General features: G+C 34.7%; 2 protein-coding genes and 1 long non-coding RNA gene across 3 annotated transcripts in view; 2 read left to right on the top strand and 1 right to left on the bottom strand.

Moving 5' to 3' along the window:
- Nucleotides 1-3,538, top strand: part of LOC118266795 (mitogen-activated protein kinase 1) — a 31,378-nt gene extending 27,840 nt beyond the window's left edge. The window contains exon 8 of the mRNA XM_035580352.2: nucleotides 109-3,538. Coding sequence (XP_035436245.1) covers nucleotides 109-228 — 120 coding nt within the window. The 3' untranslated portion in view covers nucleotides 229-3,538. The remainder of the gene's footprint in view (nucleotides 1-108) is intronic.
- LOC118266881 (caspase-8) overlaps nucleotides 1-18,418 on the top strand; it is a 404,424-nt gene that overhangs the window by 265,033 nt on the left and 120,973 nt on the right. The window lies entirely within an intron of this gene.
- Nucleotides 1-18,418, bottom strand: part of LOC126912206 (uncharacterized) — an 87,155-nt gene that overhangs the window by 41,295 nt on the left and 27,442 nt on the right. The window lies entirely within an intron of this gene.

Genomic DNA, 18,418 nt, shown 5'->3' with positions numbered 1-18,418 from the left:
ATTCCAACACAGACTAAACACATTTTCCTAATTGAGTACACAATTGTGTTCTGTAAAGAGAATTAGTTACGCAGTCGAACAACATTCAAAGACGAATTTTAATTACAGCCCGTGGCGGAGGAACCGTTCCGATTCGCGATGGAACTCGACGACCTTCCCAAAGAGACACTCAAGAAGTATATCTTTGAGGAGACCTTACTATTCAAGAAACTCAACGAAGACGCGTAGAGGTGTCGCCGGTCGTCGCCTCGACCGAGGGGAGCTTCGTCGCATGCGAGCTCTGTGCTCCGAGCGCGGGCTCAGGGCGCCCGCTGCGTCACGCCATCGCCGCTCCACACATTGCATCATCGATACATACTATATCTTATCTACCGTGCTTCGCGATTAACCCAGTAACAAATAATTCCTAAGAATATTTGTTCAATGTTGTAACTTTAAGGATAACATAACGTTTATTATTACGATAACAGGAAAATTTACGGAATACAGAACTCGCATGCAAATGTGACGCAACCCAGGTCTAATTATGTGGATATGGTGATGTGGCTTCAAGTTATTCATCGACCGTGGTTGTTAACCAAAGGTGAATAGTTTACCATCGTGTCGTTTTACGTTAATTTTGTACGCGAATTTGTGAACTCGCAAGGGTGTGGGAACCGGGTTCTTATATTTTCCCCCGAAATCATTTTAACGGAATTAGTGTTGTAGTCGTTCGTTGCATCTTGTAAAATGGTATTAGTCTATCGACACAGCATCATAACACATCAACATCAATACAGTTTTTGATAATATTACATCAGTGGAATACATAGGTACCCGGTTTCCACGCTCTTTAATATACAACATTGTGATCTTGGAGCGAAGAACTGTTAGAATTGTATCACATCGCAAGTGACATGTAATAATTCAGAGCCAAGGTCACCGGCCACTGTTGACTATTTTTCAAATGATTTTACCGTAATATTGCCGCATTGCGGGTCGCGGAAATACCACATCTTAAGCATTACTTCGCTTCACGAACATAATGTTTTGTGCGCTGCAATGCTTCATGACCCCTATTTTTCGGTCAGTGAACGGAGAACGTGTCTCGACTCTGAGCCTAACTTTAAAAAAGAAAGATAAAATCCAAATGTTGGTATTCTACGCTGGAACGGGGCTTTCAAAGCGCAGTCTCTACTTTTAATTTCTTAGGCATAGTCGCATTCAAAAGCGACCGATAAAGTATTTTTGTGGCGGTATAATGCATAATAATAATTTTCTTATTTTAAAACTGCCAAAATATGTAATAAAATTATAATTCGTCGCTTCGTTATTATGATTCAAATATTGGGAAACTTGACGTCTGAACGTAGATTTGTGTTCGGAAATATCGTATCGGTATGATTGGTCAGAGAGTAGTCGTAATAGGTATATATTAATGCGTAGCAAACTTATAGTATACTAGATAGGTCTTTTCTGAAATTTATAAACGTTAAACATACCTAGTCGTACAAGTTGTAAATTGTGATGCTCGATCATTGTGTTGACGGGGATCGATGTCATCGTAGGTATTCTGCAGTATTACAGTGTCGATAAGAGACGTATGAGGTACTGACGACACTCGCGATGGGGCCGCGCGCTCGCATCGCGACATCTATCGGATGGAAGTGGACCCAGAGTGGCATTCAATGTTTGTATTGAGGCGTGTCAAATGACGCGTACCAGACTGCTGGAGCGTTACAGGCGTTACAGTGCGCGGAGAAACGATGTTTGAATGTCTGGCGCGTACAGTGCGCGCGGACTGCGTGGACAGCTAGCGGTGCCGGTGATGGACAGCCGATGTAAATATTTTTACATTTCGACTTAATGTATTTTAAAGTGTCACCGAATAATAATTTCAAGCACCACGTTATTATTCATCAATTCTAATGTGATTTACTTACGAATAAATGTACTTTCTCTTTAGATCGAGTGTTCGTTGGAAAACTTGCGTTTCAATGATTTTGTAATAATAATTATCGTCTTCCTTGTATTTGCATGTTAGCGCACAAGATAATTTTAGAATAGTTATTCTTCATATCAGATATTTTAAAGAGATGTTTATAGATTAAAATTAAGTTGATTGTGCGATTAATAATAATGTGGTCGCCGTATCAAGTTTTTCAACGAACGGGTGCGGGCGGACCGCGGGCCGCGGCCGGCTGCGGCGCGGACTATTGTTACACTTCGTTATTGTCTATAAGATGTTGTTAGGGCGAGCCCACGTAGTGTCCGATGCAGTGATGTTCTCACTACAGTTTGGCCGTCAATCTACTTCTCTACTAAGACTTGTATACCGTTGTTTGTTGAAAGTATTACGGAGAACTTTAGCTGCTAAACTTTTTTCATTCAATTTTATTTAACAGTCGAAAGTTGATCGTTGGACGAGGGCATGTTGTAGATCTCAAGATCTTGCTATACGTACTATAAATAAAATAAAAAATAAATTGTGTTGTATAATGTAAAATCATCGCTTCGCGCGGTTGTGGCTATGTTCACGGGGAAGCTGCGGCAGGTGCGTTTAACGTTTGAATTATTAATGGGAAATGTGGAGCATGACGGCACTTGATGTAATCAAAACAGTTCGACCACGAACAATAACGGCGGTCGACGCGAAATTCAATTTGAAAGGGAAATAGTGCAGCGCCTGCGGCTCGCCACCGTGAGCGTAGTGACAGCTCCATCAGGATAATGCCGCATTTATTGTACCATCAACATGATGTCGAGTGTTCTTTTAACTAAAACCAAATAAAGTACCTTGTTTGCGAGGCAATTAGTCTATTTGTACAGTTCTTTTTCTAATTTCATTTTCAACGTAAGAAACGCTTTGGAATGTGTAATATCAACTGTATTTTTAGATCATACGCCAATGATGATTTGTAAAAAGACAAGCTTATTTATAGTGGCTAGTGTTTTAACTAAGTGGAAATCGTCTCACTGACTGTCTAAACTAAATAACTTGTTAAATGTTTTCATTGTTTAGATTGTACCTTTTATTGTGTCTAGAACAAAGGTATTGTGTATTGTTTACAAAGTCCTAGCTACGTCGAATGTTGTGGTTCACGAATGTCTAGTGCAATAAACCTCGGATATACAACACTTTTGACCCACGAGCCTTTGTTTCTAGACATGTATGACGCATATTTCAACCACACTTTAATAAATATAGCAACATGCAGGATCGAGCGAACTCAATTTTCCGGAGTAACGTAATGTTATTAAAAATGGTTGCAAATATAATAAAAATAAAACCTATTTCGTCACATGAATCGAGTTAATATGAAGTGTATGTGACGAAATAGGCAGTTTCAATGTCTCCAATAACACACGTGACTTCCCTTGCTAGTTAGTTTTCTATACAACCTCTAAAATCATAACACCAGAGTACTAGCGTGTATTTATTGTTAAAATATGAGTGTTGCCATATTTTCTTAAGTCATTATGTACAAATTGGATATTGTAAGATCATTTGTTATCTGTCAACAGTTGAATATTACGAAAATAAATCAAATCAAATGAGGTTACTTGTTTAATTTGTTTTCTTTAATTGAAACTTTAGGTTCCTGTCCCTATTGAATTCCCGTTTCTAATTTACAAACAAATTTCAACTTTACTGTGGTGTTAATTAAGTTGTTTGGAAAGTAACACTTTCGAAAATGGTATGAACGTTGCATTGAAAATGAAGTAACTTGCTCAACATACTGAACGAGCCTTCAAGCCAACGAATAAAAAATATGTTTAAAAAGAACTATTTGTACTTGTAAGCTTTGATATTAATTAGGGTTGAGCACTGAAGTACGTCAGCATAGCCCGGGGAGTACACGGTGGGTAACGAACGTTTCAGCCACGAAAACAAGACTTGTACAATACGAAGAAATAATTAGAAACCCTCGCTTTTATTACGTAACACAATACCCTTACGAACAACACGTAATTATTTTTTAATTGAATTATTTTGAAAATATTTTGCTGGAAATTTGTTTTTATTTGGTAAACAGATATATGGTTTCACCATCAACTTTAAGGTATCTTCGTCACCAGCTGGAAGAAAACTCCTGAAGAAAAATCTTTTCCATCAAGTAGAGGGTATGGCTAAAATCCCCACACTGGGCGAGCGGTTTGTAGATCACGGTTAAGTATCTGAAACTTTTGAGGATTAAGCATCTTCAGACCCTCTATTCTAAATAAGGACCAAACATCTTTAGCAACAAAAACACATTGCATACTCCCAATACGGAACAGGTGCCAGACTAAAGAAATAAAATAGCGTAATTTATTACGCTATTACTTTTTATCGAACCAGCCACAGTACAATATCTATTTTCTAAAGTGCAGCGTGCACAATACCTATTTGTGGAACGTTTACGCGAGACTTTAACTAGATAAACTCCTTATTTTCTCTACAACTTATCTCTCTTCCAAAGCAGAGGTAGTTTTTATTAAAAAACGTTACAAACTTCGTTAAACCTAAACTCGATTAGGAACTTAGGGTTGCTAGTCACATCTTCGATACTTAAGTCTGCAACACCGACAGGGTTGTTACCTAACTTGTTTTGCGGCGAAACAAATCCCTCGCTAGCAAGAAACTAAGACCTTGTTATCGTCGTCGACAACCCTTGTTTTAATAAGCTATGCCTGTTTTCGTACCTTGGGACAATAGCACCTCAGTCGCGTCCTTAGTGGACTTATCTACTATATTATAAAGAATGCTTGAATCAGTTTTATAAATGTTAAATAAGAGAGCTTTTTTTTACAAAAAGTACTTCTTGTAAAAATTATCGAAAGCCAAAATCTATTTTAAGTCCATGTTCAAAAACGTCTTGGAAAAAAGCAATTCTGTTTATAAACTAAAAATCGTTACTGGGTTTGTATAAATAAACAGTTTAGTGTGTCTCAGTGTTTAAGTCTTTAAGTAGTATCCACAGTAGGATATATTAAGTGGATATGTCCTAAACTTTTGCCTTTCTAAACCAGGCACTGTTTTCTAATTAATGACCCATAAACTGGTTAAAAGCTCAATCAATCTCTGTCTATGATATACCAAAGTTTTGATACAAGAAAATACTTAATCGAATTATCAACTCAGTTTCCAAGCGGAGCTTAAACGATTCATAATGGGTTAAGTTTCGTTAAACAGTCGCGTTTGTCCTCGCGACAATGAGAAGCACAGTAGACTGTAGCAAGTGTCCTTAATATTTTATAAAATTTCTTCGCTGTACTTATTTCATTATGAAGCGCGGAATGTAGGTACCTAATTGTAAGGAATTTTTCTTTTGTAGACTTTCTACTGAAGTTATTCATGGTTATAGTTAGTAGATACTTTGTATCTTGTCTTTGATGACTTAACTAAGTATTTTAGCTTTGTTTTATCAATATGGCATATATTCAAGTTGTCATTTGATTTAGGTATTTACATAAAAGCGTACCTATAGATACAAAAAACAAAGTCAAAGTATTTACTCGTATAACGTCCATTAGAGAATTTTACCGTGAAATGTAACGTGTATTTTCCACGCTGGGGCGTAATGCTGGCCATGCGCGTAATTCGTAATTTGAATCTGTGTACCTACGTGCCTATTATTTTTTATTATGGCAATCAGGACTTTTTTGTGTCACATTTTATTTTGGCGGGCTGTTGGCTTGATTTTCATGCTAGTGCTATTTCTGTTGTAACAGATTGAGTTTGTCGCTGTAATGATAACATTCTATGTTAAAAGAATAAATTATGTTTAGGTAAGTGTGCAGTATTAGCATACCTACTTATCTAATGGGAAACCTTAACTAAAATATAAGTAATGTTTATCGATACTTATATCTACATATTTACCTAATTCCTTAAATCATTCCGTTGAATAGATTTTTAAAATTAAGTGTACTTTTCAAGTCTGTTTGAAAGACATTGGTACACCAATTTATTCTTGACACTCCCTAACTTCCGTAATCATGTTTCATTAATTTAGGCATGTCAAATAATGGATTAAAACAGATTTATAAATAAGATATTGTCGAACAAAATTAAAATGAGAAGAAGAGCACCTACATTAAATTGAGTTCAATTAAAACCTAAGTATTCACAAACATAGCTATGAATAGAGTGAGAGAGCGAAACTAAGTAACAATCAGACAACCACATTCTTCCCCATTTTTAAAGGAACACTAGAAAAAATAAGTAGATTTCTTTCGACTAAAATGCGCACAAAAACATATTTTCTGAATTTATTTCGTATATTAACTGGATAGGTCTATTTCGCGCAATGTTTTTCCAATTAAAATAACCTACATAGGCACTGTGTATCTAAATCCCGGCCGTATATAGCCAGCTTAGACCTCAATTTATCTCCGTCGGAATAAATGGAAAATACAGATTGGAAATTGTATTTCGGTCAAAACTGACAACTCTTGACAGAGCAAATATTTCCCGCGTTCAATGCCAATCATCGATTCATCATGAATTGACATTCGATTACATGGAAAAACGTACTACGTTTACACGCGGCGTCCGTCCTTCATTTCTTTTAGATAAACGGTTTTCAGAACCCATCATAACATTCGTTCGTTGTCGGTATATTATTGAAATTTTCAATTTTCAAAATTTCAAATCTCTTCTTATATCGTTATGAAAACAGGTAGGCTCGCTTGTTGTATTTACGGTTATCAACATGTTTAATAACATTAAACATAAGTATTAAAATAGTAGTTTACATAGAATTATTAGTTTGCAAGTGATCACGTGTTACAATTTACAGAGATGATAGCGTGTGTAGGCACATGACCAATTCGTACATTGCCCCCTGATTTATTATCTAAGTGGTCTCTCACGACGCCCGCGAGACGTGATCCGAGTAACCTTATTCACAACCACGGCCAGCAAATATATGTGCACTTACCCTACATATATCGCTCGGGGCAAACGTTATTACATTTTAAAACTCCACAAACCGACAAACTAATTGATACCGCTCTGCAATTTTATCGCAAACAATACCACCAGTTTCCAATTCCGGTGTCCCAATGGAATGCAACAGAAGTCAGATATACGTGTTTGTTTAAAACCGCACTTTCAATATCTGTCGGATATAAATAATCCTCATATTTCCCCTTGGGAGCGAAATAGTTTTCACACTCGGATTGCATTTTCCAATATCGACGTAATCCGTAGCAACGGCTACGGGCTACGCGTTCCGTAGCTTCATAGTCGGCGCGTAGTAATGCAGTCGTTCCGCTCGGCTTGGTGATCTTGGGAGCGCTTAGCTTAATTAAAGGCTCACCTACCACGAGTAGTAAATCTAACGTTACGAGGAAAATATCAAGAAATTAAAAGTCGTGTTCAAACTATTACGTCGTTGTATTTATTTTGTTCGACCTGTTACAACATTTCATCCATTTTAAATAGGTAGTTCCTCTTTCTTTTTAATTAATATATTAAATTTTTAACGAAATTCCATTCTTTGAAAAACTTCAAATAAAATTTTATAAAAGAACAATGTTGAATATTAGCTTTTGAGTACCTAATCAAAAAGTTTTTTCCTTTTATAAGAGAACCTTAAAATCTGTTACATTTACTTATATTATTGTAGCAATTACATTCTTTAAAACATGTTTAGTAATCGAATAAAATCGATACATTATATTTTAACGCAAAAATAACACAACATAAAGTGATTTTGTAAGCAAAATTAAAAACTCCATTAATTAATTGAATTTGAGGCGACCACGGTCAATGTTTCCCTTTGTTATCTTTTAGTGAAAACGAAATCTGAATTAATTTTAACGAATTTTTCCACAGCCTTTAGGTCCACTTTGCTGGTTCAATTTCATTAGCATTTTTCTGCAGAAACATCTCATTTGGAAAGTAATTTAATTGTCTCGAGTGGAACGGCTATGGTTATTATATTTTTATGTACATACCTACTTATATTTTAACTTGTGTTGTGGATTGAACCGAATGTTGTTGCTACGTGGTATAATGTTATGCCTTTTATTAGGTTAGGTATGCATATGTAATGTAACGTCGCAAAGGCAATGCAATGGGGCATTTCATAAAAAAAAATTGGTAAACAACGCTGCGACGACGCAACGCAGCGCAACGGATAAATGATACCTTGCCCTAAAACACTTAGAAACTAGCAAATTGGATATGATGCTTTTCATCAATATTATATCAGTGACTTACCCAGTGACTTCTTAATTAATCAGTTACAAGCGACCTACCTTAGTATAAAAAGTAAATGATTCAATAAAAACGTTACATATAACAGAATTATTGTAAAGTACATAATATACCAGTCGATACCAATAACAGTAATAACAAAGGAAGCAGGTAGTATAAAACATTGATGGATTCTGTGAAGTTATATAATACACTGCTCCGATAGGAAGTGTTCTCAATTGACAGCTGAGATGTATGACAGGAAAGAACCAGCCCCTAATGTGAACGAAACACAAACAAAACAAAAGAATAACATATCTTCTATACTTATAATAAATCTGTAGAGAGATTAATTCTGTACATGAAATATATTTCCAAAATAACTATCAGCGGGTGATTAGTGATCGATACTGACGCCAAAAATACAATCAGAAAATTTTTTGTCTGTCTGTCTGTCTGTCTGTCTGTCTGTCTGTATGTTCTTTATAGAAACAAAAACCACTCGACAGATTTCAACGAAACTTGGTACAATTGTTCTTCATACTTCTGGGCAGGTTATACTTTTCATCACGCTACGATCAGTAGGAGCAGAGCAGTGAAGGGAAATGTTGGGAAAACAGGAGAACTCACTCCATTTTTTAAGCTTCCGTCGCGTGTGCAGCCTTAATGGTTAAAGCTACACTGAAATCATGTATGACGGAAATGTTCTCCTTAAAATTGTTTAAAAAATATTCCACGACAGCAAATGTCTATCTCTTATGGTTGACTCACAATAACACGTATAACTCCCGATAGCTTAGCAGTTCGGAGCTTTCTGATTATATTTGTCTACTTTTACGTTTATAACACTTTCATTCATTTATTCATTCATTCATTCATTCATTCATTCATTCATTCATATAATAATAAATCTGTAGAAGGGTCAATTCTGTACATTGAAAATATTGAAAGAATAAATAGCAGGGGGTGTTACTGGATCGATACCAAAACCCAAATATGTTCAGGCATCACGTGAAAACTAACGGTTCGATTTCGATGAAACTTGGTATACTTATACCTTATTATCCTGGGCATAAAATAGGATATTTTTATCCTGGAAAAATACGTAGAAAAAAATCTAAGTTTTATTCTACAGAACGCGAGCTCAACAGCAGTAGCAATAGAGGGATCTCCTTATTATGGGCCTCGCCGTATTTGGGTCCAATAGATATGTATAAGATGTCATTGTCAGAGTTACTAAAAATGGAGAAATAAAACTTCCACACGAAGACCGACATCCGCGCGGACGGAGTCGCAGGCGGAAGCTAGTTATGTAATATTTGTATTTATTTCTCTTTTCAAGATATCTTATTTTATTACAAGTATGTTTTTGTTTTATGCTTATTATTCAATTTGTTATATTAATCGTTTGTGGAAGATATGTAGGTATCTATTATATTATTTGCTTTCAAGTTTAAAAGTGCGTTCCTGGTCTATTTGACACAAATAACTTTTTCTTTGACTTCTACATTGGTACAAATTGTGTCCATTGGTCAAGTTTAGGGTATTTCGCGTTGTGTTGCTATATATACATAAGAACGTGACCCCATTGGACAAATGGGGTCATAAAATATAAGGAAAAGGACGCTGCGACGACGCAACGCAGCGCAACTAACAAGTGGGGCCACGCTGTAACTTGGCAGAAATTGTTTGCTCATGTGTAAGAGGCCAATTTCAAAGTATTATATTTAAAGTATTATAATACAACTTTTAATTTCATATTACAGACACAGTTATATGAAAAGTGAATGTTGAATAACGTCTACATTTCTGAGAACAAAAAGAAAGACAATTTTTTCAGCCGTATTCTAAAGAAAGTGAGTATTCGCGGAATGAGTACAGGAGCACGTGTCGCTCGTAAAAGAAATAAGCCTTCTCTTGTTTGTCGCTTTTTTATGAATAAACATGATGATAGCAGCAACCGAGGGTTTAGTTCTTTGCCTACAATTTTACATTTAGGTAAACAAACAACATAATTTTCTTAGAAATTGGAAAAAAATGTCATTACTTTTCGCCTGTAAGATTTACAGTCTAGTGTATGTAAGTATGGACCTAGGACCTAGTTTTTTTATTCCCCGTCCGGGACTTCACGTCCAGAATTCTATACAAGGCAAAGAAACGGCTACTTTTTTATTACAAACACATTTCACAATGTAATAAAAACTAATTCATTTTCAGAGCACGTAAGGTCCACTTTCATGTTATTCTATCAACAAAACTCTAGATATTATACATAATAAAACTAGCGAAGTCGAAAGGCAAAGATAAGTTTCAAGGAAAGGCTTACCTTCGCCGGGACTCGGATGAAAGGGTCGAGATAATTTCAACAAAGTATAAACAAAGCCTACTTCGAAATCCTGACAAATGCCCTAGAGCAGTATTTTGTCTTATACAGACGTATAGTATACCTATACGTAAATATTGTTATAACCTTATTATTATTAAACTTCAATAAATGGCATATGTTTTATGGCTGTATGTTTGTTACGCGATTTCTCCACCAAGTTTTTAAAATAGAACATTTGATTGTAAACCTTAAAAAATAAGGAAATCGCCATAAATTTTGTTTTCCGCCTCCATTTTTATTTATAAGCCAGGTAATATTTCTAAGACCTTCTCCTAAAGTCTGAAAAATACCATGCTGAAAACCGTATCAAAATCGGTTCTGCCAAACGCGAAATAATCGCGCACAAATGTACCTTTACCTAACTCCTGTTTTTGAAATGGTTAATGGATTATTTGAAATGCACAACCATTTGCTATAAATGAATATACGTGTCTACCTATGTAGGTACCATAAAAGGATATTAGTTTGTCTGCCACGTTCCGTATTAAGCACGTTCTATGTCTGTAGATATGAGCTTTAAATCCAGTTACATATCAAAAGATCCAGCTAGATACCAAAGGTATTCTGCAAAGCAAGACTTATGTTATTAAAGTGCATGTATTCTGTTACTAAGATTATTCAAATGTATTTTGATAAAATTACTCGTTGGCAACCATTTTTTAATCAAACTGAAAAGAAGAAAAATATATTTATATTATCCATAAAGTTAGATATTTCAAGTAGAAGACGGGACTACAAACATTTTACGACTACGAAGCACATAATACGTTTTACCGACCGTCTATAAAATTGTAATGCATATGGAAATACAATTTTATGAAAGATACTTTTACAATGCGCTACGCCGTAGTAACACAGCGTAGCGTTGCTCTCGTAGCACTTGCTTCGTAGGCCTCGTACAACTTCTACGCCACTCGTACGACGAGTAGTCATCACAAATCTGATATAACATAAATGCCTTGATGGATCCACAATAACTGAACTCTGAATAATTCTTTTTTTGTACATTTTGTTCGTATAGGAGAAAATGTCATAAAAGTACTGTAAAAACATTTCAGTTCGAGATTTTAAAATGCATTCACGGCCCACAAAATTAAAACGGCATTCGGAATTTGAATGCGTTCGTTAGCATCGGGATAAATGCGGGCTGACGTTCCATTCACAATGAAATATACCATTGTGTATTTGTACAAGCGGCCAGCATTACAAACTACCCATTCAATAAAAATATTTTAAACCTTATCATCTTGTAACAAAGTTGAAATTTACTTGAATGAATATAAATCGTTTGGGGTAGCTTAATGTGCCGCCTGTCTACAGCTATAGAATGATTTAAATATTTCATTGAATAAATCAGAATAACGCAATAAATAAATAAACATTGCAAGAGAATGGATTAATTGTGTTGTATGTTGGACTTCCTTTAATTCTTGGATGAGGTATTGTATGGGTTTTTCTTTTTTAATTGTGAGTGCAATGGAAAATAGGTGTATAAAAGAATAAGATAAAATAAATGTGATGCTGAAAGCAACTTGCATAAACTGACTGCACGGTTGGTGCGTAACTCACGCACGAGCAACTCTTTGTGTGATCCATAAATTGTTTAGCGGGTATGGGTGTCATATGTGTATGTGAATTTGTATGTTTGATCACACATACAGGAGAAAATCATAGAGTGTGGGACAAGGTCTTTTTAATATAAAACATATATTTATGACGCTTTATGTCTGTTTGTATTTGTCTTCTATCCTATTACAAGTTCCGTTATCAGTCTTTAAGTTCCATCACATTCACAATATCACAACACGGATTATGCAGCACCATCCATTAGGGAGTTTCCTAAAGGTGAGCGGCACGTGTTCCGGGGTCCACATTACCTCTTCCTTAAGACAATAAGTCGTATTTTAATTACAAAGTCCGGATATTAGGGCGTAGGGCGGCACTCCGGACTTTTTACGTCGCATTCCCGCTGTGCTGCCAAATTTATACGGCACTACGTCCCAAGGGAATAATTAAAGGGCATTCTAAAAGACTTGTGACCTTTTTCGTGTTTAGGAACTGTTCAATATGTATGGGGGATAACGTGTGGTCTTTGGGTTTTTATCGTTTAATTTATTCCATTTAAGTCTTTGATGGGGCGATTTATTTTAAACTCAAAAGAGATTTTAACCATCGCTGACTATAGGGTGTTTTCTTTTTCATTATTGGAAACTGCGTCTACGTAGCAAGTACTGCTCTAGTTTTTAGCATAACTTTCCACTATTTTCATCTTCGGTATGCGTTTAAGCTTGCTTTATTATAATACAATTTCGGGCTGACCGCAGGCGCATAGGCACTCCACACCTGTAGAAGTGGGCTAATGCGCGGGCGCCGTGTAGGTACTCGTTTAGTTTTCCGGGCGAAAGTGATTAATTAAAGCAATAGCAGCATAGTCCATCTATTATACCATTTTATATTTTGTATAAACTAAAAAATATTAATGTAGGAAAAAGTAATTTTGAACCTTGAAACCTGAGACCATAACAATACGAAGACTTAAAAAATATGCTTCCACAGGTAAATCATAATTAATGTTTTAGTATGTAACGAAACAAATATTTTAGTTACCTAATTAAAGCGTTAATAATGTGATGTTAAAATAATTCACAACTCTTTATTTTCATTCTCTTAAATAATGCTAAAACTAATGAGCGTGTCTGAAAAGTTTTGTTAACTTCTTAAGTAGCTTGTTATCATGTTTTAAAACTTAAACTTAATGTAATGAAAGGTCCTCTTTTACTGGATTACATTTCTATGTTAAGCCTACGTTTTAATGTTTATAAAAGGACTGGCCATTAGCCGTAGGTATATCACTATTACTACAAAGTATAAAACAAAGTCGCTTTCTCTGTCCCTATGTCCCTTTGTTTGCTTAAATCTTTAAAACTACGCAATGGATTTTAATGCGGTTTCTTTTAATCCGGTTACGAATAAAAGGACTTTTCTGACTTGGACATTATATGTCGAAAACTAAATACAAAATCGGCTGTTAAGTAGTTCGTGACCTTCTTCGAACTATGGCTGCTGATCTTTTACCAGCCAATACAATAGATTAACGTATTTTAAACAACAAAACAAACTCCCTCAAGATAATGGATTTCAGGAAACAATCCTCCATAAGTTCTCGGGCCTTTCGTATAATAAATCAAACAAATCGATTGATAACTAAATGGCTGATAAGTTCGCTCTCAAGGGTACTTACTGCGATGGAAATGTACAAACTTTCCACGGATAAAACGGGAAAGGAGTTTATGGAAATTTAATCAAAACCCCGAGCACTCTCGAGCAAAATGCGACGTTATATTGTTCGAAGAAACCATCGGTTTTTGATTAGCCCCTTTTTCTTTACCTTTATATCGGTTCGTGTTTGACCACTTCAAGGAAAAAGTTTGTTTTACGTTTCCATTACCGTAAAACAAACAATTTCTATTCACAAATTCTATTTTATTACTGTTAGAATAAGATCTTAACGCGTTTGGGACAAACAATTGTGGCTTCGACAAATTAGATTATGTAAATGTTTTGTTTTATCTATGTACATATTTTTTGTTATTACAATATTTACCATAATAGATTTAAAAATAAAAGTTAAAAGGCGTTGTCCATGGGATTAATCGTCGTTCGATATTTACGCTGACGATGCTGGCCATATTATTGAAAAAAAAGTAAAAATGCCATAAAGTTTAATTTTTTTTTCTTCCTTTTCTAAACAAACGGCGATTCGGTTATTTTTTAAAAATTCTGCCAACCCTTTATTTGAATGTAACCTATTTTTAATTTTTTTATTCATTTATCGAAACTACAAAGAATAATACTCGTACAACTAAAATTAACTTAAAACATTTTAATATAAAACACAACGTAACTTATACCTACGTAATACATAGGTAGGTTTTGTTTTGTCTGTGTGTTAGTAAATATTATCCAATGTATCGTTTATTCTTCAAGGAAAGGATAATATTTGTTCCTTAGTCATGTTTATCCGATTAATTTATTATGTTATAGGGTATAATAAGGGATATAATGTATTTCATTCATATACGTTATATCGCTCGGTATACAAACTCTATTTGTCTGTATTGTAATACGAACATACGAAGTAATGTTTTTCTTGAAATTAAAATCTTAGATTGTACTCCTGATTTGAAAGAAATAGATGTTCATTATTTACCTCTTTTCGTCAAATATGTTGCGGAATTATAATAGCCAAAATGGGATACTGGAATTGGAGACTGGAAATCTGTATAATCTATACGAGGATCCAATCTGAAAACTTGTCATTACCTATATGACAGACATTTATGTAGCTGCCTAGGTTACTTCTCTACCATATTGCAGTATTACTTCATAATAAGATGTTTGTTTTCGTTTAAAATTTGTGGTAAAATGCAGTTCCATTTTCACCGTGACATTTGTATAAATACTGATGTAATCCCGTTGTTAAAATAAAATATTCAGGTGAATTATTCAAGAGAAGATCGTGATTCGCGTTGTTGCATAAAATAATGTAGAGTTTCATAAATGTATAGATACAAGAATAATATAAGTTCATAATACATATGTTAAAATACTATCGTATAAAACTATTAATTTGAGCGTAGGTTAAATTGCCACTGATAAAATGCGACGGACACTGATATAAGAATTTAATATTTTGAAAATTGTTGCGTGCGTAATTGTCAGTAAGAGAGGTACTCCTTCCAAATTTTGTTAATTTTCAATTTCCAATATTCGAACTACTATTTAATTTTCCATAAACCGCAGTTTTACAGGGCTCTAAGGATTACCAATAATTAGGGTTATAAATATTCATATTTTCGGTGAATTTAAAGTAGAAGACGATATCCAAAGGGACTGAAAACAAAGACTTTTAAAGGGGTACTTGAGATCTTTGAGAACAGGTACTTAGGTAAGTCTCTCAACACAATTTTGAGACTCCGTGTGACAAAAAGGCGTGCTTTTAATGTCCCCATTACTGAGTCACACGTGGACCATTATGCCCTCCTACCCAAAAAAGGGCACAGACTCACCCACGTGTTACGATGCGAAGTCTAATGTCTTTAAACGTTTCGTTTCTTTTACCATTTAGGTGTCAAATAAATAAACGATCTGATTCTAATGAAAAGTATTATAGTCTATGGATGCGTGAATGTTTATAATGCTTCAGTGACGGGTTGATTGATAGATTGACACCTATATGTGCGCTTTAAATTTAATATTCGAAAGTGTGGTATAATGGTCTATTCGGAAAAAAGGTTATCGAGTTTTAACTTGAATATTCAATATCAAAGATGCCCTTTATGTGTCGTCGACTTAATAGAGACTTACCTTATGAAGTAGCCTGAGCCAAGGCTCGATTCTTTTTTATTATTTGTAATTTTTGATAGTCATAGATACAGTACAAGTTAATACGAGTATTGCTACTAAAGTCGAAGGATTGAAGGACGAAATCAGTGTTAATGAATTATATTTATAAACTTTATTTTAACCTGGTTATCTCGTAGACAGTCTGACTTGACAAGTTTTCGTATTGTATGTACTTAAATTAAGTCATCTGATATTACTTATACCTTACAATCTGACTTGACAAGTTTTCGTATTGTATGTACTTAAATTAAGTCATCTGATATTACTTATACCTTACAATTTTAAAAGTATAGCAGTAGAATAAAATGAAAGCTGGCATAAAAATAAACAGATCATTATTATTTCAACTTTCATTTCATATAATTTAAAAGTTTTTGATAATACCAGTTTTAGACGTTTAATTTTCGTGAATTCGGTTCAGTTCTATTTCAAAAATAAATTAAAAAAGCTTGTAATATGTTGATTTTAAACTCTCCAACTTTCATTTTAGGTAAAAACGATTAAACTTTTTAATTTATTTGGTTAACGAAAAATTGAGAGCAGAAGTTACGTAGACTAATAAAAGAGTAGATACACACAGAGCTAGGTATTTATTTGTGTTAAATACAACGTCACGCCTTTTGTCCCCGAAGGTAGAGGTGCATTTGCACATTACGGCACGTAATGCCACTGTACAATGTGCACCCGCTGTTTCACTATTTATGTTATAAATCCCATGTAATATACTGTATCTGTGCTATACGTGTGTTAAATATGCAGTATATTTTATATACCTATTACCTAAACTAGGTGCATGTTACATAACTTGTGCTTTTTCATCTTGTACTAGATTTTCTCTTACTATTCTTTAAAGGACTTTTTATAAAAGTGTCAAACGGAGACTTTCGTGAAAGACACTCATTGCCACTCCTAATGAGCCAAAGTCCTCGTTTAATGAGAAAACCTCAACTCATTGCGATTTGTGGGTATAATTAAACCAAGTTTTTTCTGTACATGGGTCCTATTGTCCCTTTTACGTAGTTACAAAGTTACCGTCTAATTTGTGGTTCTTATTTACTGGTCTCATATTCTTTGTCGGCTCGAACTATATAATTCAACGCATAAATGAGAACGCTTCGAGCTATTTTCTTAATCTCCCGAAATGCTAAAGTAAATTCAAACTCAAACTCAAACTCAAATCATTTATTGCATTCATGTGTACATTTAGATGATACATAATTAGGAGCATTTGAAATTCCTTCTCAGTAGTGAGATTAGTGAATAACTGGTTGCTATGACAACTGGGAAATGTTTCAAAGGCGTTTATAATTACTTGTAAATAATTAGTGAGATATTCGAGGTGAGGTGGTACTGGTAATGTAAATCAGTGTTATTCTGATCCGATACACATCGGATTCTGTTTCCTTTAGAGGTTCACTTTGCTGGAACTTTGATCTAAAAGCGGATAACGTGGTAATGAAAATTCCATTCCGCACTGAGGAATTCGCATAAACATATATTGGTCGCGACAGGTCCTATATGTATAGGACAAGTGAAAGTCAGTCCTTGTCTAATTTATTGATTTCATCTGTACGTGTAAAGTACCCGTCTAAAGATTTTAGTTTTAGGCTTAGTTCAATCTTGTCAAAGGTGAGTAGGATAGGAGTATTACAGTTTATGTTACTACAAACTTGCACATTAGGCAGTGAACAAATACTCATGAAAAGAAGCAGCATTTTCCTTTCATCCCTGTGTACCTGCTAATGTTTTATACCAAGTGATTGAGTGTTCATGTTCCCATATACAGTACTAGGTAGACATGTTAGTACAAACAAACTATAAATAAATAATGTATATAAAATATTAAGTTTTTATTTTCGTATAAAGAATGTCTCTAAAACTTTACTTAACAAATCCTATTTGTTAGTTCCAAAATTCCAAAGGTAAAGAGATCTTTGTGAATGAGAGATTTAAGTTCCCGCGGAAGCTAGTTAAAATTTTGTATAAACATAAAACAACGGCCAACTTGCAGGATAATTAATGAAGACTGCGCACTTCGCAGTAGTTGCCAGTATACAGACTAGTATGGCAGCTACCACATTCACTTCGATTTTTCACTTTGTAACAGATTTTCAGCTTTATATTCTTTAGTAGTAAGGTCGAAAATGTATGGAGTGCTAGTACCATACAGAAAGTGCTCTAGTGCGTGTGATGGATCTAACTCTGAGAAGGTTTTTTTTTCAATAAAACTTTGTACTTCTTTACAACCATCTCCTTGGCCATGAATTTGTTTATAGGTACTTGTTATATGATTAAACCAACACTTAGGCAAGATTCATACAATGACAAGTCGGAAAATAGCTCATAAAATATGCCATAGACCTCTACCGTTTCGAGGAATCACAAACATAATTTAGGTATATTTATAATGGGACAAGTCGGCCACAACATTCCAGAACCAATGCAGCTCCTGTAAGACT

This window comes from Spodoptera frugiperda, chromosome 23 (genome assembly GCF_023101765.2).
Source record: "Spodoptera frugiperda isolate SF20-4 chromosome 23, AGI-APGP_CSIRO_Sfru_2.0, whole genome shotgun sequence".
NCBI classification, from domain to species: Eukaryota; Metazoa; Arthropoda; class Insecta; order Lepidoptera; family Noctuidae; genus Spodoptera; species Spodoptera frugiperda.
The sequence above is the reverse complement of the archived record's forward strand: the minus strand, read 5'-3'. Positions and strand labels throughout refer to the sequence as shown.